The sequence below is a fragment of the Lingula anatina genome, chromosome 1, assembly GCF_051362555.1.
Source record: "Lingula anatina isolate TDL-2025a chromosome 1, LinAna3.0, whole genome shotgun sequence".
Classification (NCBI taxonomy): Eukaryota; Metazoa; Brachiopoda; class Lingulata; order Lingulida; family Lingulidae; genus Lingula; species Lingula anatina.
This window is the reverse complement of record NC_141767.1, coordinates 4,595,811-4,623,499: the sequence shown is the minus strand read 5'-3', so window position 1 is coordinate 4,623,499 and position 27,689 is coordinate 4,595,811. Positions and strand designations below refer to the sequence as shown.

Genomic DNA, 27,689 nt, shown 5'->3' with positions numbered 1-27,689 from the left:
AGGGCAGCAATATATATGTCAATACATCGTTGTACTTGAAATATGTAAAAAGTTCCTTTACATATTCAAATTTCTGAATCAATTCAAATTAGAAGGGGCCAAAGATTTCTCATCTGACAGTTTGATTAATGCAGACACCTCAGCAAGAGAGCTTTTCATACTGAAAATGTAAGATTATTTTACTTGATGTATAAGATACGAAATGGATATCCTTTTAGACGGTTTTGAAATGACAGGTTAGTGGTGCAAAGTGAATCCTATTCAAACTGTTATGTACAGCTATCACATGGCTATGAGTGTGGTGTTATTATCTTCTCTTTTTACATTTGAGGTGGTAAAAATTACCACTACTAATAAAAGAAATCTCTTCATAAATGTTCAAATCATGGTCCTGGTGCGAAGAGGTTAAAAACTAACTAGCATGGGAAAGAAACCTCTGTGAAAAAAGAACCTGTAATCGATGCCATTTTTAAAAAAGCAATGCACTGCGGTGGGCTTTAAGTTATGAGTCATATTGCATTTTTGTCACCTATTTTTCCACCCCAGACTGTCTTCGCTCTTACACCGGTAAAAGAAAATGCGCTTTTAAGAACCTGGTTGAGACCAGTCCTCACTGAAAAAGTAGGAAAATTAGCCGGGGGTCCAGGGTACACGATTCACACGAATGACTCAAATGACCCTTCAAAAGTCAGAAAAGCCTCATCAGTGCAAGAGTAACTACCTGAAAAGTGAATCAAGAAAAGGGGATATGTCAATGTATCTATTCATAAACAAAATCCAATAAGTCCATATCTTTTACACCACTTACTGGGTGGCTAGTTACATCAGAACTGGGCAACAAGCATGAAATGTTTCAGTGGTACCCCTGGGTACCTACAACACTATGTGACTTCTTGTCTGTTTTCATGCCCATGGAACAATCACAGCAATTTACAGTTTATCCTATTATCAATACAAACAAGCCTCTCTAGTGGCCCCAACCTCTACAATCAGCTATAGAACTGACCAAAGCAGACAGAAAATTGCCCAATTGACCATTTAATCACCAGCATTTAACTGTCACCATAATAACAGCTCTGGTGACCAGATAGATCAATGCGGCTAAATCATTTGTCAACGCTGCCGTGTCACATTAATAAAAGGTGGGACCATTTGATTTTACTATGTACCTTCTATATTTCACATAGCGCTTTGAGAGGCCCAGGCAGAGATAAAACCATCTTGTACATGAACATATTTTTTAGGGGGACTCTATGTTCTGCATTCCCAATTAAGCTATAGGGTGATACCACAAGTTACCTACCCAAGTGGCAAAGGTCACATTGAACAATAATACAGAGTGATTTTGAAAAATGGTTGTCTTTTGCAAAGCCATTTTTTAGATCAGTCTATATAAAATTCTTCAAACATGATACAATAAGTAAGGGCACACAAGGTCATAAGTACAGCAATTACAGCTTCACGGTGGTATTGTGTCCCATGGGAATAGGAAAGTTTTCTTTGGATTCAATGCTTACATTTTTTTTCACTTGTTATCATGCTTTTTTTTTTATTTAAGTTTTAGGCATCTATTGTGTATGAACTCAAACTTTCAGAAACTACAAAAGTACATTTTAAAGATTGCCTTTTACAATTTGATATGTGATATAGCACGGTCGCATTACCTCCAAATTTCAGCTTTATTTTTAGTCAATTATATTTTGCTGCTTTGCTCAAATTCAGAACAACCTCTTACAAATTGAGGGCCAATTGGAAAGAACGAACACAAACTAAGTTGTACAGAGGTCCACTAAACCTTCTTAAATATTTAATATTTGCTTCCTCTATGACCAAATCATTAGTTATATTATGGAAAAATAATCTTTATTCCGTCATGCTGGTAAAAGGTAGAAAATAACCAAAATAATATTCCTTAAATGAACAAAATTAAGTTCTTTCCAAATTGCTGAACATAAGTCTATAAGATAATGTCTACTACATAATGTCTATTATCCTATATATGCTGCACATATATCACTGGATATGATAGCACAGAGACAACCCTCTTATGTCCTACATCACCAACACCCACTAGCACAGAAGAGCTCAGTTACAAGAAAACTACAGACTGGGATATTTCATGGGTCATAATAGAACTAAAGAATGCCTGTTTGACAGTTAGCGTATGCTAATAGAGCCCAAATCACTCTGTATCTCAAATGTGTGTCATTATTAGTGCTGCTTTGTCAATGTCACGAGAGTTAAAAGAAAATGGAAGGCAATTGCATCATATATACATTAGTAATCAGCCCCTTTAATCATCTGAGCTTCAGGTGCTTACTTTCAAATTGTCCAGAGAGTAATTGGGCTGTTTTCAACTCATCCACATCATTTGGATGTCCCTTCAGGCTCCAGGCGGCCTGGGCTCACTGGCCTGCACCTGAGGAACATTATGGTCACTTTTCTGGCCTTTAATTGACCAACAATCTTGATGTAATTGTAGGGGGACACAGAACTAGGCAATGTATTAAGTGTTAAAACAAAGCCAAAATTGGTGGTCATCAAGTGAGAGTGTCCCAACACCTGGCTCACCTGTTTGATCACCAGAGATCTATCACAGCTAATCACAGAACAGAGACACATGGGATACTTTACTCCAGTTCAACAGATATATTACACCAATCAGCTGATGATGAGCAACTTGGATAAATAGAGCAATAAAAATAGATTGTAATTCAGTGACATTTCAATTCTAAATGATTCCAGGTGCTAGTGACTCTGAGCAGTTGGTTGATACAGACACCGATGAACACAGGGCAGAGTTAGGTGGTCTTTTGGAAGATCATCACTGAATGTAAAATGGGAAGTTTAATTTGTGAAATTACTGAAAGACTGCTAACCTATATGGAAGATCTTTAGTTAGACAACTGGCTACCTCTCTCTAATGGATCCAGCTAAATTTTGTTTTAACAAACTCCTCCATTTGCTTTGAGGGACAACTTTTCAACAATATCTTTAAAATGGATGCATTCGTATAATTCAAAATTAGTATTTAATGAAAAATGACCACAAAACTTTTTTCTGAAACTCGAGTTACCTCTCATTTTTCGTTTGCCAAAACTTAGTAAAACTTAATATCTGTTATTCATTGTTAAATTCTCATTTGCCACTACTATATCTTCAAGTCTGATAACTGTGGACGTTTGGAAATAATTACCAAGTTCTTTAAGTAATGCTATCAATGTATGGGCGTTACAATTCACAGAACAGTCCTGTGTAGTAAAATTTTACAAAACTATCAAAACATTTCAATTTGGCAAAATGCCAAAGAACAAGTAGTAAATGTAACACAATACTGTGTTGTTTTGCCATCTAATATCACACATTGTTATCTGAACAGTAACAGACACAATTCCTCAAGACATCCACCAAGCAGTTTTCAAAGTAATAATAGATGATTGATCATACTTCAACAATAATCTTTCTGATAAATGCATGAAAAATTGCATCTAGAAAAAAATTGTGAATGGACCAACATTAGGTCAGTTAAAAAAATATGGGGTTTAAGAACCCAAAGTGAAAGAGCTGACAAGCAGACAATGTTTGATGTGCTACCTTATATCAAATAGCATTTTTATACTGATGTTTTTAAGTGCAGAACTGCTTATAATCATCAACAGTCACTGTTGTGTTTACAAGCTGAGTAGTGATGTTCACTTAGACTAAGGGCTCATTCCCATAGACACCACTGGTCTATGTATATCAATCCAAATCTGCGGGAACTCTGGCTGAGTGCAATCAGCTTATCTGAATGACACGCTTCCATGGAAACAAGAGGAGGCATGTCAACCTATCTACTGATAAAGCTTTTATACCTGGTTACTTTTTACATAAAACTTTAAAAAGCTTTTATCATACTTCACTTGTAATTCCATTTCAGTTCATGTTTAAACTACTTTAGAATAATTTCACAATACGGACCCACTGCTCTGATTACAATTATATATTATCATATAATTAGCATAGAATACAGTCTTTTATCCAGGAATGTGAAGTCTGACTAAACTCAAAATTGACAGATAGCATGATCACCAAACATTTTACTGACCAGAGACATGACTGCTGATTTTTTTTACCAATCAGAGAAAAATAAAAATTATCAATCAGACAACAATGTGGGATGACAGCAACTAATGGCGTTATTTCAGAGGACATTGAAATTCTGGTATTATATTATATAATCAAAAAAGCACAGATTTAAGAATTCAGTCAATTGTCAATTTGCAGGCCTCAAAAAAGTGACATCAACTGAGGCAAACTTTATCAATATACTGACTTCAGTCAAAATCAATAATTGTATATCATCATCATTAAACGTTCCTTAAATATATGTTTTCACTATCTACTGTTCTATAGTCATTATAGTAATAGGAGAGGCACAACTGAAAGGCATTCTTTCATTTCTACACTCTCACAGATAACAAGGGTAGGCTGATTTTTAACTTCCAGCTCATGCCTATGCACCCAAGAAAATGTGTGCCTAAACATGATACTTTAAATGCTTTCCATCTCACAAAACTCCTAACTTCTCTGACACAGCTTCAGTAATGTGACAGTCACCAGTGGCTACTTTCAACATATAACTATTAGGAAGCCTTTGACTTAAGTGGAATGTTTTCCACTTACAAAAGAAGAAGGAAAAAATACCAAAAAGACAACAAGCAATTTTACTTTGTCAGAGGCAATCAATCAGAGCTATGAAACTGTTACCCAAATCATATGAGAACAGACCCTCAAAATGACTTTACATCACAAGCTTACAATTTTCATAGTGCTGTCATCATTTGACCTCTGACCACCATACTATAAATCTTTGGTAGTTTATAGGTAATGGTTTCTTCTCTGGATAACTGCTCACAACACTGAATATGTCTAGCCAACATTTTGTACTTCCAGACTGCCTCAACTTCTTTTATGTTAGTATGTCATGTTAACAAAAAGAAGCCTTGAACTAAAAAAATAATGAAAATGAATAAAGCTATATATTTCACAGCATCTTGAAATGCAATATTTATCAATTACCAGTAACAATATCATTATGTTGCGTTCAATCATATCAAGAATCGGCTGGTTTGGTTTAAACACATTATCCTTTTTTCTTTTTTCGTTGAATAACTTTAACCTTAGTCATTCACAAGATTTCAAAGAATTTTTTCTTCTACTTCAGTTTTTTTTTATATCCTACGATATGTTTATAAAACATTTCTGTATCCTTAGTCATACTTGATGTGGAGAGAGGGAATTTTATCTTGAGTGAGAATAAAAAATTTTTTTTGTGTTTGTGAAACTGAAGAAAACGTCATTGAAATGCTTACATTTTTCCAAATAATCTCATAAGTAGAATGTAATTTGTCTCCACAGTTAGGTTAAAAACATAATGAATGAACATCTAACTGAAATCATGCATGGAACTTTGTTGAGGAAAGAGCCTTTTCAAAAAAACCTAAGTACACCAGCAAGAAAAACTGAGACCCATACAGTACAAAACATTAAGACCCTTTCCCATTCCTATATCGATCTAGCAGGATTGACCCATCTCCGAGGGATTTCTCACTAAATTGCAATCAGGTTAAGGGGCTCTGATGTGGCATGCCTTCTGAAGCTCTTAGGGGGTAATTATCTATTGTTTAGCAGCTTGAGTAAGCATGCCAGACATCTGAGCCGCTTAAGCTGAATGCAATTTAGCGAGAATCCTCTCGGAGATGGATCAATCCTGCTAGATTAATCTAGGTATGGGAATGGGATCTAATTCTTTAATATCACAGAAACTTTGCCGACTGATTTTGATTTTATTCCCAACTTTCTTTCAAATCCAAAAAACAAATGTGTAACTTACAATCAAAATCTATAAAACAAAAGATTTCCTTACAAAATTATTCTTATGTTTAGTTTGCACATTTAAAGCAGCGTGTATGCATAAGAAGCTATGCTGGTTTCCAAATGTCTCAATGAATCATAGACTTGTTCATGTGTACATTAACATCTCTGGTACTTTACCTACCTTCTTTGCTTGACAGTATTCTTTATCAGTAACCTGAGCTAAAACCCAAGATTTCCTATCACCAGTGACTGAAATGGCAGAAAAAGTCCTCAAAGACAAGTGTCATGAAGTAGGATGAATGTCAATTTATAAATGTTATCTTCAATGCACCTCATTCTAAACAATCAATTGTGGGAAAACTCCTAACTTGTTCCTGCATAAGTAGCATCCCAACACGAGGTCCCTTCCTTTTCACTAAATAACCAGCATCTTCCCACATGTATACCAAAAACTCAAGGTAAAAGGAATATGTTAAACAAGACTTAATGTCATTGCCACCAAACTTGAAACTGCAGGCGAAAAAAAATGTTTAGAATTTTGCTTGAATCCAGTAGGCATAAATTTAATTTTGAATATGCAGGTATCAATATGACTGCTTAACAAACTGCAATTTTCATTATTTTCTGGCACAAAGGGGACAGGAAAAAAATTAGAAAAAAATAACATACAAATAAATAAATAAAAATAGCTAAAAAACACATCTTTGTTGAGTCATCTGTAGAGAAAATGAATATACATAGGGGATATATTTTACAGTACTTTTATGCAGTAAGTTGTACATCACACTCACTGCATTGGTTCTCTTCATTTGAAAAAATCTACTTTTCTAGTATGAAAAAAGTCACTAACATTACAGTTAAGAAATCAAACAGTTTTTCCGTGTAATATGAATAACAGGCCTGTAGCCAGCAATTTCATAGGGGTTTTCTTTCCAAAAAAGGGGACCTTTTTACCCCCAAGTTGACCAAACTTAAGGAATGGCAAAGAAATGAGATCAAATTTTGATTCATAGACTTTTGTGGCAAAAATTGCAGTTTTTTTTCTACCCTATGCCTAAGAGCCTGTGAAATATACCCCTCCCACCCAATAATCCTCACACTTACCTGTCTTGAGACCTAGAGCATCCAGACAATCAGAATGCAGGAAATGTAGTGTAGTGCCCACTGTGAATACAACATACTGATCATGACGCTCATCAAGGCACAGTAGCACTATGTCTCCAACATTGCAACTACAACAGAAGGAAGCAGAATTGTGTAAATGTGACTTTGCAATTTTTACAGCTAGAAGAATGGCTAGGGTAATTTTTTCATGTAAAAGCCACATTCTGAACAATTTCATGCACAGACTTTCTTAATCACACTATCAATTTTCAAGACAGGAGATTTAGCTGATTTCTGTAACTTTATCATATGTATGATATATTTTAAAACATTAATAAAAAAGACTAGGATAAAAACCATAAACAGTGCAGAAGACAAGATAACAAGACTAGCAAATAACTGCATGTTCTTTTCTGTCAGGCATATTACCTTTCACTTTCTGGGAATGTGTGTGTGTGTTTTTTTTTTGTTTTTTTTTTGGAAAAGCCAGCAATATAATTATGTAGAAATATTAAGAAAGAGAGAGGGGAAAAGAAACAAACCCAACAAAACTGATACTCTACAATAACAATAATGATGAATAATAATGAATAATCTAAAACACTGCTCTATTTTGGTTTATCTTAAAAACTACATGTTTGAAATTATGAAATAGTCTAGTTGAAATCTGAGAAAAGGCCAATTCCAATTTTTTTTTCAAGTTCTGCTTGCTTTTCCTTTTTTCTCTTACATTTACAAAGATGCAAGAAACCATCTGCTCTGTACAATTGCAGTCTGTAATAAGAAGATAGGGGACCCTCATCTCTCAAGATTTAATTGCTATCAAATTTCAAAGATCTGCAGTAGAGGTGTACTTTCAATTCAAAGCCTAGAGAAATATCCACCCTGCACAGGCAGTTGTATTTTTATCGACTACATTATCAAAAATACCTACAAATTAATTATTTTTGGTGTGAGTGCAGTGTTATGGAAATAAGGACACCCAATTTCTATATAAAAATGGCCCATGCACCAACACCCACTGTAACTTCAAGATTCTAAACTGGTGACACCTTTGAGGAGATCATTGAAAGTACTACAAATCCATAAAATAAACTTTCTCTCTGACCTTATAGGGGTCTCCTTGACATATAACTGGTGTTACAAAGGTATGGGTACATGGAAAGGCCCCAACAGATCCAATGTTTAACCTTATGTAAACTAGTTGAGTTCTTGCTACAAGATGCAGGGCGGTGGGAAAATCAAAGAGATTTTTTGTGAGATTGTATTTCTTCCTATTTGATGAACATCAACATTTTTTGGTCTATCACTGTCTTCATGTATACAAATCTAGAGTAAAACATTTTGTAAAAACTTGTAAAATACATCAATAATTTTTGCAAGGAATTCTTTCTTTCTTTATATACTACAATGATACAAATGTTTGATATATAATATTGAGGGTGTGCTGGTATTGATATAAATCATGTTGGGTTACTGTTTTTGTCGTAGCTTTTGCAATCCTTTACTAAATAAACAAGTGCAAAATTTACAAAAAAATATATATTATGAGATGTTTGAACTGCAATGGGTGTGGTCTAATGAAGTTAGCTTGAACTGAACAAGGGTCTAGAGATATGTAGTGTAATGTAAATGTTTTTATCCATAAAATGAAGGAACAATATCACAATAAACCCCAAACAGTAATAGACCTCAATGTATAAAACTGAAAACTGTTCAATTTATAGACAGTGTATACCTCTAATTTTATACCAGAAACAAGATTTAAATAAATAAATAAATAAATAAATAAATAAATAAAAGGTCACATAGGGGTTTGCATATCAAGTGTAGATTCTGTATCAGTTTCGTCTCAGTCTAACTTTGATTACTCACTGCATTACTGAATAGATAAAAAATTCAAGAACCAGCAGCATATTGAACATGTTCTATATGGTATTTGAAATCACACTGATATTTATCAAACAGCACTGCTGCTGGTAATATTTATAGATAATATACAGGTCATTCAAAATAAGTCACCACCCAATCAATCTGTCAAAAGTGATGGTTTTTGTATGCAAAATTGCATGTCCAATTAGGGAGAGCTGCAAAACTTGCCTTTTTTCAGGGTCATATGACTGAAATGTTAGATACTGACAATTTACATTTTTAAATTCACATGAAAAGATACAAATGAATTAACCCAAAAGTGTTCTTGTCAGGCACTGTCCAGTTATAAATAAAAGAGTATAAGGAAATTGAAAAATACAAAATATATGCATGAAACGTGCTGTGTAGCTTGATCATAGGCACAAGGGATGTTAAAATCTCCTTGTATGTTTATCATAAGAAACTACTATGATAAAAGGTGATGTTGATATTGGTCAAGTAATAATGATATGAGTATAAAACATTAAATGGTTGACTGAAACATTACACATTTCCTTTTCACAACAGAGCTTGTGTAACATCTATTATTACAAAGTAAAAAAAAAATTATGTCACTCTCGGCTGACAATTATTTTTATTCAAACTGCATCTGTGCTGCATACCAATGAAGAATTTAACCATACTGAAAGGAATCCTTATGCATGGCATGAAATCTATTACCCTGCTTCTTCTGTGAAGTTTAAAATTCCCTTAAAGAAACTTCACATTTTACGATGAAATGTCCAATCAAACATAAACTATACATTGTATATTTTGAATTTTTTTTCAATGTGCTGAAGATCACTTATCTAACCAACCCCATCTCCAAACCATGAATTTACCCGAGCTTTGTGTTTTAGTGCAATATTTCAAATACTGCAGGTGTGAACTTCATCGAATTTCACCGATCTATTTACAAATGTTAGTTTCCCCCCCACCAAAAAAAAAGAAAAATTTAAGAGCTCGTGATATTGCATGGGAACAATTAATCTGTTGAAAAATTGGATATCTACACAATTTTCTTGTTCATACTGGAGAGTTAAGCACCTTACAAACTGTCCAAGCAAACAGATTTTAGAGGCCAATTTCTTGTAGGATAAAAACTTCACAGTTTACACACCCTATGGAAACTAACAGGTTTGATAATTATTTCACTTGCTACAGGATGATGCCACCATTGATATAATGACCTGACACGCTTTGTACTGGAACTGTAGCTCAAAAGATCACAAGTGGTTTTTTTGCTCTCTTGTATTTTCATATGTGGATGCTTTGGTCCCAATTGCAAAGCCATACAACATTTACTTTTTGGAAGGGGGGAAGGAGGAGAGGGTTTTAGATAAGTATTTCTGACAAAAATTTCATTTTTGTAAAAAATGAAAATGCAACAAATGCATACAATTATTGCCTGAGCTTGAGCAAAGAAGAAAAAACATTAAGAAGGAATTCTTGAGTTGGAATATATAGATATCATGGTATAATAAATTCATAATATTGTAATAAGTAACTGGCTGACAAGCCAGTCAGATTTATGCCCAGCTTTTGTTGTTCCACACGGAATCACTTAAGGTATACATGTACCTAATGCAGATGAGTCAAGGTCATATGATATAAAAACAATGTGCTGAATGCATTTGTGGACTGGAGATGACGCCACTGGTAAAACAACTGCATTCTGCTACACACTGATGATCGGCCTCCACTGGCTGCTTGATGCTATTTGAAGACACTTGCACAGCACACATCATGGCCATATCTACTGAGGAACTAGCTACGTGTGGCCCTGAAGTGTAGATGTGGCTTTACAGGCCTGTAGCAATCAATTTCTAAGAAGAGGTTCTTTTTTTCTGAAAATATGGACCTTTTATTACCCCTTGTTTGACACAGAGGGAGAAATGGCATGGAATCCAGATCAAATTTTGCTTCAGAGCTGACCTTTTAGAGCAAAAAGGACAGTTCATTTGAACCCCCTGACACCCCCCACCCCACCCTGCCTACAGGTCCACTCTGGTAGTTTAGTAGCATGGTGCAAAATCATCACAGAGTACAAAACATAATTACAGATCCTTCAAAATTTATGAAATCACATTCGCTCAAGATATTGTAAATAAAGTGAGAGTTGATGGTTTGGGAGTGGGGTAGGTAAAGGTAAAGTGGGTGTGCTAAAATCTTTATCTTTCTGAATAAAAAATTAAGATTTATGATAACTTTGTTAAGTCAAATTCTTGTTTTCTTACATATAAACTAATATCCATTGGTATAGTTCATGTTAAAAAACATGAATGTATGTGGGATAATTTTAGAGAACTAGCAACTGTCTTATTTTTGATCACTCTATATATGGTAAATAATCAAATATTTTCCATCTGGTTTCAGATATGTTCCCAGCTCTCTTGGATACACCAACAAAATAAGTCACTGAACTCTGTGGACCCACAAATGGCTACCCTTTGGCAGCTTAACGTCATTTAGTTTAAGAATATTACATTGTGTCTCTCAAAAATAAGTCTGGGAAATAACATATAATTACTGACAACTAGCACACAATAAGTTAGACTGCCTGTTGGACCCTTATTTACCCAAACTTTTCAATATTCTGTCATGCCTTTATTTGACATCAAGGTGGCCTAAATCAAACAGCAAACATACCTGCAAAAACATGTATCATACTGGATGAAAATAAAAAAACCTGCTAATGTCACAGTCAACCACATATTATACCAAGGCCCCTTACAGAGCCCCATTTAAGAATACAAAGTGTGTACAAACATGTTCTTATTAAGGTTAGTGAAATGACAGCCATCTGCATGAGGGTACCATCACATCGGGGTTGTCTTACTCCTAACAGCAGCTGTCTGATGAAGCTGCAACCCAGAAACAAAGAAAGACCAAGAAACAAAGACATCTGACCATAATTAGCTTTAGTTGAAGCAAACAACTTCTGGTAAAATATAGGGGCACATTTAAATTTTCATGACAAATTTAACCCAATCTTTACCTACTCTTAAAAAACATGTTAGACGCTGTCTGTGTGAGCTTAAGGATAAAGAGGCTTTATCAAAAGAAAGCATCATATGTAATGAAAAGTGTGTGTTCACTGAATTTTCAATTTTCACCCAAGCGTAAGAAGTTGTGACAGTAACAAAAAGGCTAATCTCTCAAAAAACATTTGAGGCCATCGCCCCCTTTTTCAATGGCCAAGGCACGTTCATGAATCACGTTTGATGTGTAGGAAACTCTACCCTCTTTGCTTACGCCCTGCCCTGTGTTGGACATGTATAAGAATTGACAAAACCTTATCAAAACATGATTGATACCATGGATTAAATCAAAAGTTTACCATATTAAATTGTCATAGGATATCAATATATGAGTTGTAGCCTTCATGATGATGTTAAGTGATCTCATTTGGTGACATTTTCAAGAACAGGAATGTTGTTAAGGAATAACCTACACACATCAGCTCATTTTAATTGATTCTACCATAAGACACATTGAGACAAATTTTGCTGGAGTCAATCTTATTCACTTTCACTTTCATTTCCTCCAACCCTTAAAAACTTTCTGGACATGGCATCACAAGGACTTCTTACCATCAATTCTGTTTCAGCTAAAAAAAATGCATGTGCATCTGGTAAACTGACATACATTCAATGAAATATTTTGTAACTTATTTTTTCAGGTACATCATTCCCAGTACTATGTCCTTGTTTTCATTTTAGATCATTTTTATTATTTTGAAATTGTTCAATTTTTGAACTGCTATTCAAATATATCTTAAATTCATTTGAGACAAAACCCCAGGCCCAGTATTTAATACTTTAACCACAAAACTCTACTGATTTTCATTTTAAAATATCTCTTTAAAGTAAGAAGTACAAGAATACCATATTTCATCATTATCCTCCGAGTATTCTGGAAGCAATAAATCATAAACATGACCCAAGGGAACATACTTTAAGTCATAGCACGGTTGATTAAATTACAAGCGTGAAATGTCAGCCACATGACCTGTAGTGATCTTGGTGACTGGGCAACAAAGTAAACCCCAATCACGGTACCTGAACATTACTAGAAAAAGATACCAGACAATTAACAATATTCCAACTTGAGATTCAACTGGAGTAATGAGAATGTGAAATGCAAAGCTGCCACAGTAACCGAACCTCTATCTTTTGTGTAATGTTTTTTTCGGATTTTTTCTAAAGTACTCTTTTTAAGTTTTTTTTTTTAAGCTCAGCTTACAAAGTAACAGAACATAAATGTGAAATAACTTTCAGAAACTCGTTTTAAAAAATCCAGATTTTTTCCATATTTAGCCCTGAAATCCCCCTTAAACTTGAACTACTATTCCCTCTAACCATCTCAACTCTTTGAGTTTTCAAGTTTAGAAGTTTTCTTATGATAACCTTCATGACCTTTGACAAGTAGGTGAGGGGGAATCAATTGCCAATTCATCCATGCAGAGCTTGTTTTCTGAAATAAATTTGCCCTAGTTACACATTCCTAATGTAATCATATTTGTGTGTTTGTCACATGGATGGACAGACCAAACAACAGACGCCTTTGGTCATATTCTAAAAGTGCAGATAAATATCCAAATGCATAATCATATATGTTTTGGTCTTCATACACGTAAGCTTTCAATAAATTAGGCTGAGAACCATAAGAGGAGCTAGATGACTGGACAATGGTGCAAAATGTATACATATCATTTTTTTTCAATACTTAACATCAAGGCTGGAATGGAAATAGATATCAAACATAAAAGTTTAATGTTACAAATTTAATGGGATATTAAAATTCGGTATCTTTACGGACCTGCATTTCTAGGAAAAAATTCATATGGCCATTGTGTCACATGGCATGGACAGTCACATGTGATCCAAACATATATAGATGAATTAGTGTGTACATGTAAAATTCTATTAATCAATATCCAGGCTTACGATTGAAAAGATTTTTCTCACAAAATTGATAAAAAGATAGCAGAAAGATTAATAGACAGGGAAAAAAACTGATTCTTATATCCATGTCTGAATTTGTACAGTTCAGACTAGAAACTTGAACACTGTAAGCATGCAACCGAGGCTTTCTGAAATCACCGAACTGTTTACAACCAAACCCAAGTTCCAAAATCTTTCTGCAGTCTAAGATATAAACAATTTTTTGTTAAGTCAAAAATTTGCTACCAAACTTATGAAAAAGCAATGGACAATCTCAAAACCAAGATGATGTAGGGGCACTTGTTATGTGATTAACCGCAATTATAAGAATGATGTGTGGAGCTTTGAAGTGTCTAATGAGCAGTAGCAGTAACCAGGGTCTGTATTTAGCAGTGGCCCATGAGAGTCAAACAGGTGAACTTTAAACTGATTATTCAGTCAACCTGTCTTTAAACTATAATGAAAAAAGTTAGCGAATACACACACATGCACACAACGCCCATATATACATAAAAACCTGTCCAAAGAGCCCTATATTGTAATTGCATATTGGATCATTGCCCTCAGGATTTTAAGTTATTTCAAGTTGCCGCAGTCTAATAGAACTAGACATCTGGAAAAATGTATTCGTCTCCCTAAAAAGAAAGAAACAAGTAGGGAGGGGCAGAACAGGCTAAGATCACTCCGGCAGTGTCACTGTCAGCTGGGTTTTTTGAAACATGATATATTGTTTTCATTTCACCAGCTAAAAAGCATAATAGGAATGTATCCATTTTCAAATGCCTGCTTGGAAGATGTGCTAAGAGGTGTTATTCTGGAAAAGGTTTAGAGAAGATTCTGAACAAAGTATATTATCATATATAATTCTTTTATTTCACAGGCTTCCAATCCAAACTTTTCCACACCTTGGTTTTGTTCACAACAAACTTTTTTTTGCTAAATAAACTTGAGATTTTATTCTTAAACTCTAAAACTGACCAGGTGTAAATAAACTTGGGGGGGGGGGGGCTGGGTTTCTGGTCTTCTAAACTGACAAAATCGTTTTTTTTATACCTTGTCTAAAACCTTAATATACAGTCTAAATATCACTTAAATTAAATCTGTAAGTTTCTGAAGCGAAACATTTTATTTTCTATTTCATTTGCAACTGTAAGGAAATTGAACACTATGCTCCACCCCCTTGATAACCAAGGGGTGGAGCTAAGTGGTTGTCAAGCTAATTGGGTGTCAGTTGAGACTGCAGGTCCCCTGTACCACTCCCCGGATGGGATGCACTGATTAGTGTCATTAGTCTTCTTTGTAAAATCTAATTTTGGTTTGAATGCATCCAATGTTTTGATTTCATATTGTCAAAGTTGCACCGATATTGAATAAAATATACTTTGATTACAATGATATAGTTTTAATACTTGAAAACAAAAAATACCTTTGTATATTATCAATCTATTACATGATAAAAAAGGACTTAATGAATTGCCAAGTACAAAACATTTGATTTCATACACCATTTATTGAAAAAAAATGTAAAAAATCAAACAAAAATGAAATTGCAAAGGCAAAAGAACATATCGGGATCCCTTTAGCACTTAAGTGTTTTGTAGTCTGTTCAGAGCCATTAAACTGTTAAATTAAATCTCGGATCCGAGGTTTAATTGCTAGACCCCTGCAGCATGTGGAGGTGGGGAGACCATCAAGGAATAAGCAGCATTGCTTTTGAAGCGGGGTCGGCCATATTTGGTCAGGGGATCAGTTAGTACTGGGATCATCTATTCTGAATGGCCCCTTAGTCTGCAGATCAAGTTGTTCTGAATGCACATATTATACCTAACTGACACCTTCAATGTTGCTAGTGTCTTTGTTTAAGATAACATCAGACAGTACTGTCTACCCCTCACAGATCACCACCTGTTTGAAATTTCACAAAATCTGTAAGGGTGATGGTGGGGCAGTCCATGAGGTTTTGTATAGAAGGCAAATGAACTGTTGTCGGGTGTGGTAACAGTCTCACCTACACCAAAGCTATTCATGACAATTTTTCTCTAAACAGATGAAATTAGTAATGGAGCTTTCTTATTTCTTTCAAAGTTATAGCATACCTGAGAAAGAAAACTGATGGTTTCTGCAGAAGATTTGGTTTGAAGGGCAATTGACTGGAGGGGAATTGACCTGGAGTTATTGTCATGTGTGGTAACAACAACAATTCTGGGCAAAATGATACGTTAATCATGACAATTTTTCTCTGTCATAGCTGAGCTCACTTCTGAAGCTTTCTTATTTTCTCATAATTATAGTAGGAAATATGAAAGCTGATGATAAGCAATACCATATTCTGTATTTAGACCTTTTATTGATTCAACAATTCAAGACTTAAAATAAACTGAACGACTGATTTGTTATGTACCATCTGCACTCTAAAGTGGGGGTAGAATATGCTGATGCAATAATTAGTCAAGGTTGATTATAAAGAACAGTAGCACTTGAAATGTTTATGCCACAATTGCCACAGTCTTCAAGATGAGCAGGGGTGATGTCTGTATAGGACACTTGAAAAATGGAGCTTTCCTATTTCTTTCAGAGCCGTAGTAAACAAGAAGAAGAACGCTAATGGTAATTGCTTTAAAATGAATTGAACCTTATCTCAGATTTTATATGCCATCTGCACAAATAAAAATTAACTGATCACAAACTAAAAAATGGGAGCGAAATACACAAAGTAATCAAGGTTGAAGTAGGAGCTCCAATGCTACAATGCCATGGTCTTAAGTTCTAGTGTGGCAGATGTTTCATAAGCTGCCCATTTTTCCCCCTCTGTGCACATGTCTCTTACCCAATTCTTCAGTATTAATTTGGTAGATTATTATCTTAAAATTTGTGTTTGATGAAACATTTATTTGAAAATTTAGTGATCAGGCTAGGCTATGTATGATTTTGTCTTTCTATTCAAAATACCCGCTCTGATGTTGAGAAAGTATAAACAACCTGGACCAAATTTACTACTATATCTAACAAACCAAACAGCATACACATCCAGGTTGCACATAAAGGGTGAGAAATACTCCATTAAAATATTTTGATTGGGTTTCCAGATCTTTTCCCTTTAAGCCCAATGCCAATTTCAATCTTTTGTTCTCTTAAAATGCTGTATTCACATATTCCTTCTAGATCAATTATAGTTACATGAAATTTATTGCCATCTGTTTTACCATCTCTGTGCATAATGTGTGAATTTAATGTTTTTTTTTTTATTATTGCAGGTAAGACACTGCCAATAATGGCATATTTAGGTCATACAGTCAGTCAGTCAGTCAGTCTGTATGCGCACGTGTTACTGTAGATTGGTATTACTGGTTTTAAATGCAAACCTACCTGGTGATTGCCACCTTGTCCTGTTGGACTGTCCCCCGGGCACTACCCGTCATGGAAAGCTCCATCTTCAATAATAATAATAATATATTTATTTAGAATCTTAAATCCATAAAAATACATTCTGTAGACTTTACAAATACAATACAAATACAATTAAATTATGAAGTTAAAAGTATTAATTTAGATTGAAAAATAATGGTACTAAGAGTAAAGAGAGAAATGTCCAATTATAATGTTCTGCATTAAAAATAAAAAGAAAAATATCCAATTATACCGTTTTGTAAAGTATAAAATGGTCAATCATAGAACTTATCAAAAAATTAGTTTTTAGTTCTTTTTTTAAATCATCTGCTGAACTTATGTTCCTTGGTTCTGATTGTAAACAACGAGAATTACACTCAATACAATGCAATTATTTAAATGACTGTTTAGTGTATATAGTCATAAACAATCATCTAAATACTCACTTATCTTCCACCTTTGTAATTACATCTCACATTTAATTCTTTATACAATATTTTCACAGATATGACATAATATGTATATCAACTTACCAATCTTTGTTTCAACTTTGATATCTCATCATCTTTGTTCTTCAGAGACTGAATAAATAATAATTCACAAACGTTATCTTGAAAATGAAAAGCTAAAATAACACCTTCATGGATATTTGTAACTATTACATATACAGCTAAAAGAAAAAAAATACAAGCTGTTTTCACTTACTCTGTTACTGGTATGTCAAATATAAACCTGCTCTCCATTTACAACTTTTCATTAACCATACTTAGCATTTCCAAGTATTTCAATAGCCTAAACCTTACAAACATATTACTGGACTTTTATCTAACAACTACACCAAGGCAACATGGCAGTTAGGACAACAAAAATTATCACTTACAGTTTGCAAATCCTGTACCCTAGAGACATGCATGGAGGAGTCACTCTCACTGCAAATAGATAAACATAAATAAATAAATAAATAAATAAATAAATAAATAAATAAATAAATAAATAAATATATAAAATAATGAATGAATGAAAAATGAACGATTAGGCCGTTTCCTGAAGTATGCACCATCAGCAATGTTAATGAATGACAAAGACAAAATTTATTATATACTCATATTATGCATGTTTTTATTTTTCCTTAAAAATTAACAATAGAAGAAAAACTGCTTTATTGATCATTATCCAAGTAATTAAACACCATCCTTGTTACTTATGGTCACATACAGTCTTAAACCACTGTATCAAAATTAACATTTCATATATAACCTTAAAAACATATCAGTTCTCAATAAAACTACCGCTGCAAAACAATGTCCATATTAATTTCTTATTAGACCCCCAGAATTAGGCAAATGCTGCAGTAGTATGTTCACAGGTCTGGAAATGTCCACATGACCTCCCTTATCACAAATATAATCCTAGGTTCCAACTACAGTTATCATTATGGGATTGTCTGAGAAGTTTTTTTTTTTTTTAAGTCTGAGGTTATATAATAAATATGATTTATCATCTGTCATTTTCATATTGCTAGTGAGTTATTTCTGGTGTACTTTGAGTTACAAAAAAATGAACTTTATGTGGCATTAATATCAGGCATTCTCAGTCATCCAAGGTAGCATGACAAAAGAAAAGCCCACATATATGATTATCTATCTGTCATAAATTCAATCCAAGGCTTAACTTGGCATAGGTTATGAGCTCTGACTCTGACACATCTCTGACAAATCAGAGTAAAATCCAACAGTGGTAACCAACTTAAGTTTTGAAAAGAGATCAAAGAACCCCCCCCCCCCAAAAAAAAAAAAAAAAACTAAACAAAGACAATTTCCTTCAAGAGCAGGACAAGAGGCTTTAGGTTGTTTAAGACTTGAAATTAACACCAAATGTATCAAAAGACACCACCTTAGAACATATAGTGTTGGCAATGTTTATAGATCTTATCTGAGCATATTATGGTAGTCACACCAGTTTAAATGCACTGATTCACCTAGCAAATCAGCCAAGTTCAAGTTAGACATGCCATCATAATATGCAAGGATGGGTTAATGATGTGAAGCAGTTAAAAGGTTCATTGTATGATACCATTTTCTACTGTAGACACACAGTTCTATGGCATGGTATAATAGCTACCAAACCACGGCATCCCTACATTTAAGCCAATGGCAACATTATGAATTGGCTAGTCGTGAGAACATTACTACAGTTTCAGTGTTTTTGTAAGCTGGTGCCAAACCTAATTTTAGACAGGTTGACTGCATGCCAGTAGTAATATAAAAACCAGAAGCTTATCAAAAAAGTGACAGAGCTATTGAAAATGTGACAGAGCCATTTTTTTGTTAAAAAAATGTTTATATTGGTTGACATAACAGGTGTATACAAAATATTTCAAAGGCAGGTGTTTATTTGACTATGCTGAACAATGTTTTTTTTTTTATTGAATTGGATGAACAAAAAGACATGCATTCGTTTTTATTGATCCAAAAATAAAGTGACATTGTACGTAACTTAGTTAAATGTGTCTCACAAAGTGTAAATAAACAGGGGTCCGCTAACTGTCATGTGAGACTATTGTAATTCACAAAGAGAGAGGTATACAAGCCAAATACCTTCTCTGACATTCCAAGTAATCGTACCTATACAATTAATTTTTTTTCAAGATTTTTTCCATATGGTACACATCTTTCATGATTATTAATTTTTCAAAAAAATTCCACACTGTACAATTATGTAGCAGCTCACATACCAAATTTTTTGACAAGCATATAATTATTTCATTTTTTGATTACAAAGAGTAAGTCAAGTCCGATGACGGGTGCATTTTAAATACCAGGGAACCCTGGCTTCAGTGCTGGCTACTGAAAGAAGAAAGTAGGTCACACATTGATACATGAAAGTCATTGTAGTCACATCTGAAGATTAGCAACGGTTTGATGTAAAGAAAGAAACTTACAAGTTACCACTAACAACAGGGTCAAAGAAAAAACAAGAAAAACCATGTATTGGTCAAAACACTGAAAACGGACTGCTCAAACTGGTCATGACCGGCCGCTCACGGACGTTATAGAACCCCTAACTACACGTGCTGGGTACACAAATATGGCTTCAGTCAGATGTTGAGTAATCAATAATTGAAAAAGAGAAATATTCATTTCTGTTATTAAGACGTGCTCTGCACTTAATTTTAATGAACATTGTTGTAATATTGTACCTTAAGTGGTGCTACATGTCTCAAAAGGAGGGACAAAATCGTTTTCAATGTGGGAATTACACAATGGCACAGTCAGGATGTAACCCTGTCCATTACTATATCCATCTAAATGAACCAGCTGAAAAAAAATTTTTTTTTGTGTGTGTGTGTGCGTGGTGGGGGAGGGGGGGGGGGTGCAAGTGGAAATTAGCTGGGGACAGATGAAACTTGTGAGCAATAAGCCTGACTGGACAGGTGACCTGAAAAATGAGTGTTGAGCCCTGCAGCAGTGTAATAATCACATATAATTAATGCATAAATTCATCGATAGACATGCCATCTCATTTGAGTAATGTTATGTAGTTGCTTGCTAGATTTTACGTAATGCACTTCTCCAAGCTTAGATCACTGCTTAATTATTTTCAGGTTAAAAAACAGAATACAAATATTTTGAAAAATAAAAAAAATTCTTTCAAACCAATGGCTTTTTTTTCACAATAAACATGGAAACTGCCAACCTTTTCCATGCTGTACAATTACTTTGCACAGTACAATAATTAATTTTCAAACATTTTTCCACATGGTACAATCACTAATTTTTGAAGATTTTTCCACACAGTACAATGATTCAGACAATACAATTATTTGGATCTTCAGAGTAGAGTGTTGTAATAGTGTGTGGTTCGCAAACACTTAGGCTGTATTCCCAGAGCTTTTAGATCGATCTATCCCCGTGGGGAGTCTCACTAGATTACTGTCAGATAATCCGGCTTAAATGTCCGTCCCGCCTACTACAAGCTGTAAGGGGGTAATTAACTTTCATGTCCGCTCGGCTGACAGCTATTTAGCGTGAACCCCCAGGGAGTTAGGTAATTCTAAAGTAGATCGATCAAATATCTGGAAATGGGGTCTTAGTAGATTGACTTCGCCTTTTTACTGAAGTGCAACATATTTGACTGTACAGTGGTCAACATTAAAGGGATAATAACTTTTCATATGAGATCTATATTTCACAATAAAACATTGTGAACAACTCATAGAATAATAATATATATCCCATTGTACCACAAAAACAGCAGTTATAGGTATTATTCTGACATCTGAGCTTGTCTTTAGACCATGTGACCTCCATTGATGGATACACTCTGTTATAATCTCTTAAGAGGTTATAACAATAAAAAAAACTTTTTAGAAAAAAAACAGGGACTAACTTTGAATGTAAAAATGATTTATTAACCATTGGTAAGTATGGGAAAATTGTTGTTTACTCCAGGAAAATTCATTTTTTTGGCCAAAACAAAGAGTTATTATCCCTTTAAATGAATAACACTATTATAATATTAGCTGGGTAGTGTAAAAATAAGGTATTTTGTTTGCTCGTGAATCAACTGTTGTAGTGCCCTATTTGTAATTAAATGCTGCATCAAATACTTTTTGATTCATCTAATGCCTCCCCTTCAAACCCTTTATTCCTAAATGGTCCCCTTGGTTTACACAAGCAAATCAGTAATGCAGGCAGCCAGTGTACATAAACAATCTGTTTAGAGCAGGGCCTTTAGCAGCCACAATCATATCTTCACCAATTTTTTCAGATTCAAAGCTTAACATTGGTACTCCTCTCTTCATCTTTAAAAAAATATGAGTATTTTTCTCTTTCAAGTCAAAATTTCAGATTCAGAACTTGATATTACAGTATTTTTTGTTTGTTTTTTAAATTGATTATTTTTTCTCCTTCAGATGAAAAGCCTTTGTTTTTCAATGGAAAATGGAAATGTATTCTTTTTACTTCAAAGTACAAATGTAAGAGCTTTCTCCAATTCAGTGCTACACATTGCTGTATATTTTATGTCCATCTATGAAAATCAGTGTTTTTATGGTTGTTTAAATTAACAGTGCCACGCAGTACTGACCTAATGGGGACCACAGATGCCCCCATAGCTGACTGTCCCATAGCTCCATATGGCTGTAGCTGGAGGGCACCAAGCTCCTCTTCCAACCTCTTACTGTGTGCTCTGAAAAAATAAGCACACACACACAGATATAAATAGTCCCTGCATCCTATGTTTCAGATTGTCTATGATCTCTGAGTGCGTTTTGCGGCCTACCTTGCATCTTTTTCCCGCTGCAGAGCCTGTATCAATGCCTTGTCCTTCTCCTCTTCAAGATTACACTTATCTGACATCAGACGCTGGATGGTGGCTGAAATCATTCAAAGCAGGTATATGTAAATAATACATAGGTGTGGGTACCATGCAGCTTTAGTCAATAGATATATATTTATAGAAGGCAAACCTGCAAGCCTGTACCCTCAGGAGATTATGTGCAATTTGGGAGTATTTATAAAGTCAAGCACAATTTTTTAAAAAAAGGGGTCTTTTAAAAAATCTGTATACTTCCTTCCTATCTTACCTTGTTCTTTTTCTTGTTCAGCTTGTACAGAGGCATATTTTTTCCTAAGTTCTTCAATTAATTTGTCTTTTTCTTCTATAACTTTGCTAACAGCTTCATTAAAAGATACCTGAAAAAAAAAACAATATCACTATCAGGCATACTGATAGGCAAATCTGGCAAACTGTGACAGAAGCTTTTTTAAACAGTTAAAGTAAAAATATAAACATAAAACACATGTACATTCTTACATAACCCCAAAAGTAAATGTTAGTTTTCAACTTAGCACGCTTGTACTTGGCTGTCTTTTGTCAACAGGTGTCCTACCATAACCACACCTATGGTACTTGAAAGAAAATGTTATGAAAATGAGGATAGGGGTAGTAAACATAAATTATGTTTGAGAATGAAAGCAAGTATTATAGTCAGTACATGTAATAGGGCATTCTTGAAAGTGTATGCTTAAAAGATGCCCACACTTATCTTAATCAAATATTTTCAGAAAAAAAAGTGTATGAGGAAAACTTAGATTTTGAAGGAGATTTAGATTGAGAAAAAATATTTATTTTTCTTCCAAGCCTTCCAGAAAGGAAAATATGACTAGAGTATCTCGTTTCAGATGTTCAAAATGAATGATTGTTCAAACACAGACACTGACAACATTCCAAAATTCTAAATCTTAGTCTATTCCATATCAATTTCTTTCTTATAACTTTAATTTCAAGATAAAATGTGAAACTGTGAAATATGAGACTATTTATAGAAGGAATATACTAGTTTGGAGGGTTTAAGCTCACAAAAAGAATGACTGAATCCCAAAAAATCACAATCTGAAGCACTGCCAAGTATGGGACTCTCCAGCTTAGCAGATAAATTGTCAGTAAAAACACATTTCTGCATTGAAAATTTTGGAATATTTTCCAGGCAAAGCCAGCAACATCAGAACTGAAATATGCATAATAATGGTAGGTAAGAGGATATTATTTAATTGAAGGACTGCATTTTTGAACTATGTTTGTTATATTTAGTTCTTGGAAGTTAAAACCAAATCTGCTACATGTCAGTCAAGAATGACAGGCGTGCTTACAAGCACACTTGCATGCCCATACTACACACACATTGTTTGTCATCAACTCAGCAACAGAATGTTCAATACCAACAGGAAAGCTAATTATACAAACCTGGTTTTCTTTAGCTAAGGAAGCTAAGCTGTCTTGTCTATTTTTCTCAAATGTCTGTACAAGCTGACTTATTTCTTCTTGGTGAGTTGTTTTGAGAGCATCAACTGCCTAAAATTAGAGTACGAAATTGAAAAATGTATGTCATTTCAAAAGAATGCCCGATTATATTTATCTAAGAACCTGTCACTACTGTAAAAAGGTCTTCAATTCCAGCATAAAAAACCCACTTCATCACTAATACAAAGGCGAAAAAGAATAAATTTCATTCCAGTATAAAGAACTAATTTCACTATGAATTCAATGGTAAATGACATGAATTTAATTCCAGTATAAAAAACATTTTTATTTGAGATACAATGGAAAATACCATTGTGGAAAATGGAAAATTTAACAGACCATCTTGGAAATTTACACAAATGATAGCTCCCAACTTCCATACATATATACTGCATGTTTAATAAAAGGACCAGGGGATCATGTACCTGTTTTACTGCATCAGCCTCTTTTTTGGCATTTTCCTCTTCTACCTTTTGTAAAGCAGATTTGTGGGCAACAATTTCCATGTATTTCTCAGTGTCCAAACTAAGAGCATCATCGGTCTGGGATTCATTTTCCACCCTTTCTGTGCTTATAAAATCTGCTGAGTTTATTAGTACTTCTCGGTCCCTTTCATATCTAGCTTTTAAAGCAGTAACTTCCTCTTCATGTCTTTCTTTCAATTCCTTCCTAATGGTTTCAATGTTTTCTTCTTCTTTTTGTTTGAGCTCAGACTTCATTCCTTTTAATTCAGTTTCCTTTTGGGTAGCTAAATCAGCTTTTACGCTTTCTAGTTCTTTTCTATGTTTCTCACCTAAATCCTTAGAACACTTGTCAAGAGCTGTTTTCAATTCTTCTTTATGTTTCTGGACACACTTTTCTAATTCCTCTGAATGTTTCTGGGCCAGCGCTGCTGTCTCCTCCTGCAAAGCCTTCTCCAACTTTGCTTTACCCTCCTGCTTTAGAATGTTCACTATTTCCTCCTTCTCCGCTTGAAACTTTTGAGACATATTTGTGGCTATTTTCTCATTTTCCAATTTTAATTGAGCAATCAGTTCCTCTTTTTTTCTCATTTCACTTTCAATCTCAGCAATTTCTTGTTCTTTTGTTATAACAGCAATCTCCATCTCTGAGTGAACTTTTTCAACCTCAAGCTCATGCTCCAGCATCATATCCTTTATAAGTCTATCCTTTTCCTCTTTATACTGTTTCTCTAAATCAATAATCTTTTGATCGAAGTCCATAGTCATCTGGTCACACTTCTCCGATATAGCATTGTACTGAGTCCTGTATGTTTCTATTTCTTGTTGAACATCACGTGCTGCAGTGACTTCCACCTCCAGCTTCTCTTGATACTCAAGAACAATTTTTTCATGCTCACATTTCAAGTTTTCGAGGATTTTTTCATGCTCTGTTTGCTGATGGAGGTGAAAGTTCTGAACAGTCTCGAATAACTGTCCTGAAACAGTTTTCATGTACTCCAAAAAATCTTCATGATTTTTCTGGACTTGCTTATCAACTGTCAAAACTTCACATTTCAACTTCAGAACTGCCTTGTCTGCTATGTCATGTAGTTTTGCCAACTTGTCCTCAGCAACCAGAAGCTTAGCCTTGTACGATTCCGCAGTAGCGACCATCTCTTCAGCAAGAGCCGTTTTCTCAAGCAGTAGTTTCTCTTTGTGGGACAGGTCCTCTGTCAGTTTCTCAATTGCCTGCTTGTAATTGGGTGAAGCATCTGTGGCTGAAGAAGGCATAGAGTCATCAATGTAAAAATCTGCAGTTTTGTAGTCCAAGGATTCTATGTCTGGGGAAGTAGTAGGTGAGCTGGCCATTGTTACTCTCCAATCTAAGACTGTAAGACAGGAAGAAGCGGGGCATGCTTTCAGATCTTAACCTTACAGTTATTCTCAAAAAGAGGTAAATCTTGCATGATGTTTTAACCAGAGATTTCAGTTGTGGCATGAGCAGTTAATGAGGAAGTCAAAATTCCGTCTCCCCAACTTAATTCAAAACCATAATATAATGACATATCTCACCATGCAGTTGTTCTACATAGAATTACATCAGGAGTAAATGCTTAGACACTAATCTTCATATTTTTTAAAAATATCAGGATGGTTTTTAGTTAAACAGAATATTATGTGCAACAGAAGTTAGACTTGCACCAGTTATCAAAGTTATAAGTTTTCCCAGTAATTACCTTTATCTTCTCTCTCCTCGCTGTTTCTCTCAGGTGAAGGTGTCAACACTTCAATATCATCAGTGCCTTCAGAACCAAGGTCAAACCTGACAGCGTCTGAGTCATCTTCCCCAGCCTTGCCTTCAATCACAGCATGTTCAGCTCTATCTTCCTCCCTAGGGACAACGTCAGTCACAGATAAAACATCATCACTCTCTAAGGCATCTACCACTCTTTTTGAAAGTGTTTCATCAGCATCCTCATTCCCTAGCACCTCAACACTTTCTTCTCCTGTATTGCGTTGCTGAGGTATTCTTTCAAAGTCTACAGCAACAGGAAGCACTTCTGTATCAATGTATTTAGGCAAAGTCTGATAGGGCCCCGACTCCAGTGAAGGCAAGTCTGGCTCCACCTGGACCATTTCATCCTCAGAGTCATGGGTGTCCTCCACCTGCAGAGACAGTTGATGATCTCCTGTTCCCTGCCCAGCAGGCACTGGGGGAGACGAGTCACTGAGAACAGTGATATCAGAATTGGAATGTCTACTGAATTGAAGTTGCTCCTGCAAACATTGCTGAGTTAATGCTTTTTCTTTTCCAGGCTGAAAGGCAATCCTTTCCATGAGCTGGCAAAAAATATCTGTATGAACATCTGGAATACTGAAAAAAGTTCAAGCTATGAAGCAATGGCCTTGTAATCAATTATAATATAAAACAATAAATAATGGCAATATATTTCCCTAGCTTACATAAAAAAATTATTTATTTTTAACCAAAATAATAAATATAAAAATTACAATTATGTAAATCAACCTTGAAATTAAAAAGATGCTATAAAGATAATCAGTATTTATACATTTCTTTATATCAAGCCCCTTAACCTTACTTCAGCAAATTTGTGATTTCTGGATATCGTTGCATTTCTTCCCTGAGAATTTCAACATCATGTTCTACTATCAGAGGGAGGTTGAGATCAAATGGGTCTGGCAATGAATTCTGAAATGAGAAATTGACCCAAAAAGTGAAACAAAGTATTAAAAAATATTTTTAAAGAAATTTATGTGAAAAAAACCTAAAAAAGGATATTTTTATACAAAGTAGCTATGTGTGCAACATATATTTCAGTATTTAGGTTAAATTCATGGGGAAACAGCTGAAACTTACTGCAAAGTGCGGGGGAACATCCTGGAACCCAGGGAACAGGGTTTGTAAGAAATGATGAGCTGAAAATATGACAACAAAATGTTAACTGATGTACATGAAAATTGTTCATTTAATATTTAGCTTTTGGCTAAGGTGTCATGCACTTAAAATCTTACCTATTAGATTATGCCCTTGGGCTGACTTAAAAAATGAAAAATCCTGAGTTTGTATTAGAATGATTCTTTGAAAATAGAACTTCAGATCTATTTTACGACCTTTCTGGATATCTAAGTTCTCATCATTAATATTGTAAAGATCCACTAAAGTGCAGATGTTACATACTGTATATACAATTACACTTATAGATGACATGCTTTA

At 34.5% G+C, this 27,689-nt stretch overlaps 1 protein-coding gene across 4 annotated transcripts in view; it reads right to left on the bottom strand.

Annotated features, from left to right (window-relative positions):
- The window catches only part of LOC106165638 (RB1-inducible coiled-coil protein 1), a 36,651-nt gene that overhangs the window by 2,739 nt on the left and 6,223 nt on the right, over positions 1-27,689 (bottom strand). The window contains exons 14-27 of one of the 4 annotated variants that reach the window (XR_015332779.1): positions 27,333-27,391; positions 27,055-27,164; positions 26,191-26,828; positions 24,437-25,842; positions 23,955-24,062; positions 22,795-22,903; positions 22,491-22,584; positions 22,296-22,397; positions 18,088-18,136; positions 17,741-17,788; positions 17,187-17,251; positions 6,964-7,091; positions 6,041-6,108; positions 4,801-4,990 (exon numbers count right to left, since the gene is read on the bottom strand). Coding sequence is in view for 3 of the 4 variants with exons in the window: in XM_013543929.2 (XP_013399383.1) it covers positions 6,041-6,108; positions 6,964-7,091; positions 17,187-17,251; positions 17,741-17,788; positions 18,088-18,136; positions 22,296-22,397; positions 22,491-22,584; positions 22,795-22,903; positions 23,955-24,062; positions 24,437-25,842; positions 26,191-26,828; positions 27,055-27,164; positions 27,333-27,391 (2,984 nt within the window). In the remaining variant the exon portion in view is untranslated. The remainder of the gene's footprint in view (positions 1-4,800; positions 4,991-6,040; positions 6,109-6,963; positions 7,092-17,186; positions 17,252-17,740; positions 17,789-18,087; positions 18,137-22,295; positions 22,398-22,490; positions 22,585-22,794; positions 22,904-23,954; positions 24,063-24,436; positions 25,843-26,190; positions 26,829-27,054; positions 27,165-27,332; positions 27,392-27,689) is intronic. The other 3 variants (XM_013543929.2, XM_013543930.2, XM_087003928.1) reach the window with 3 other exon arrangements.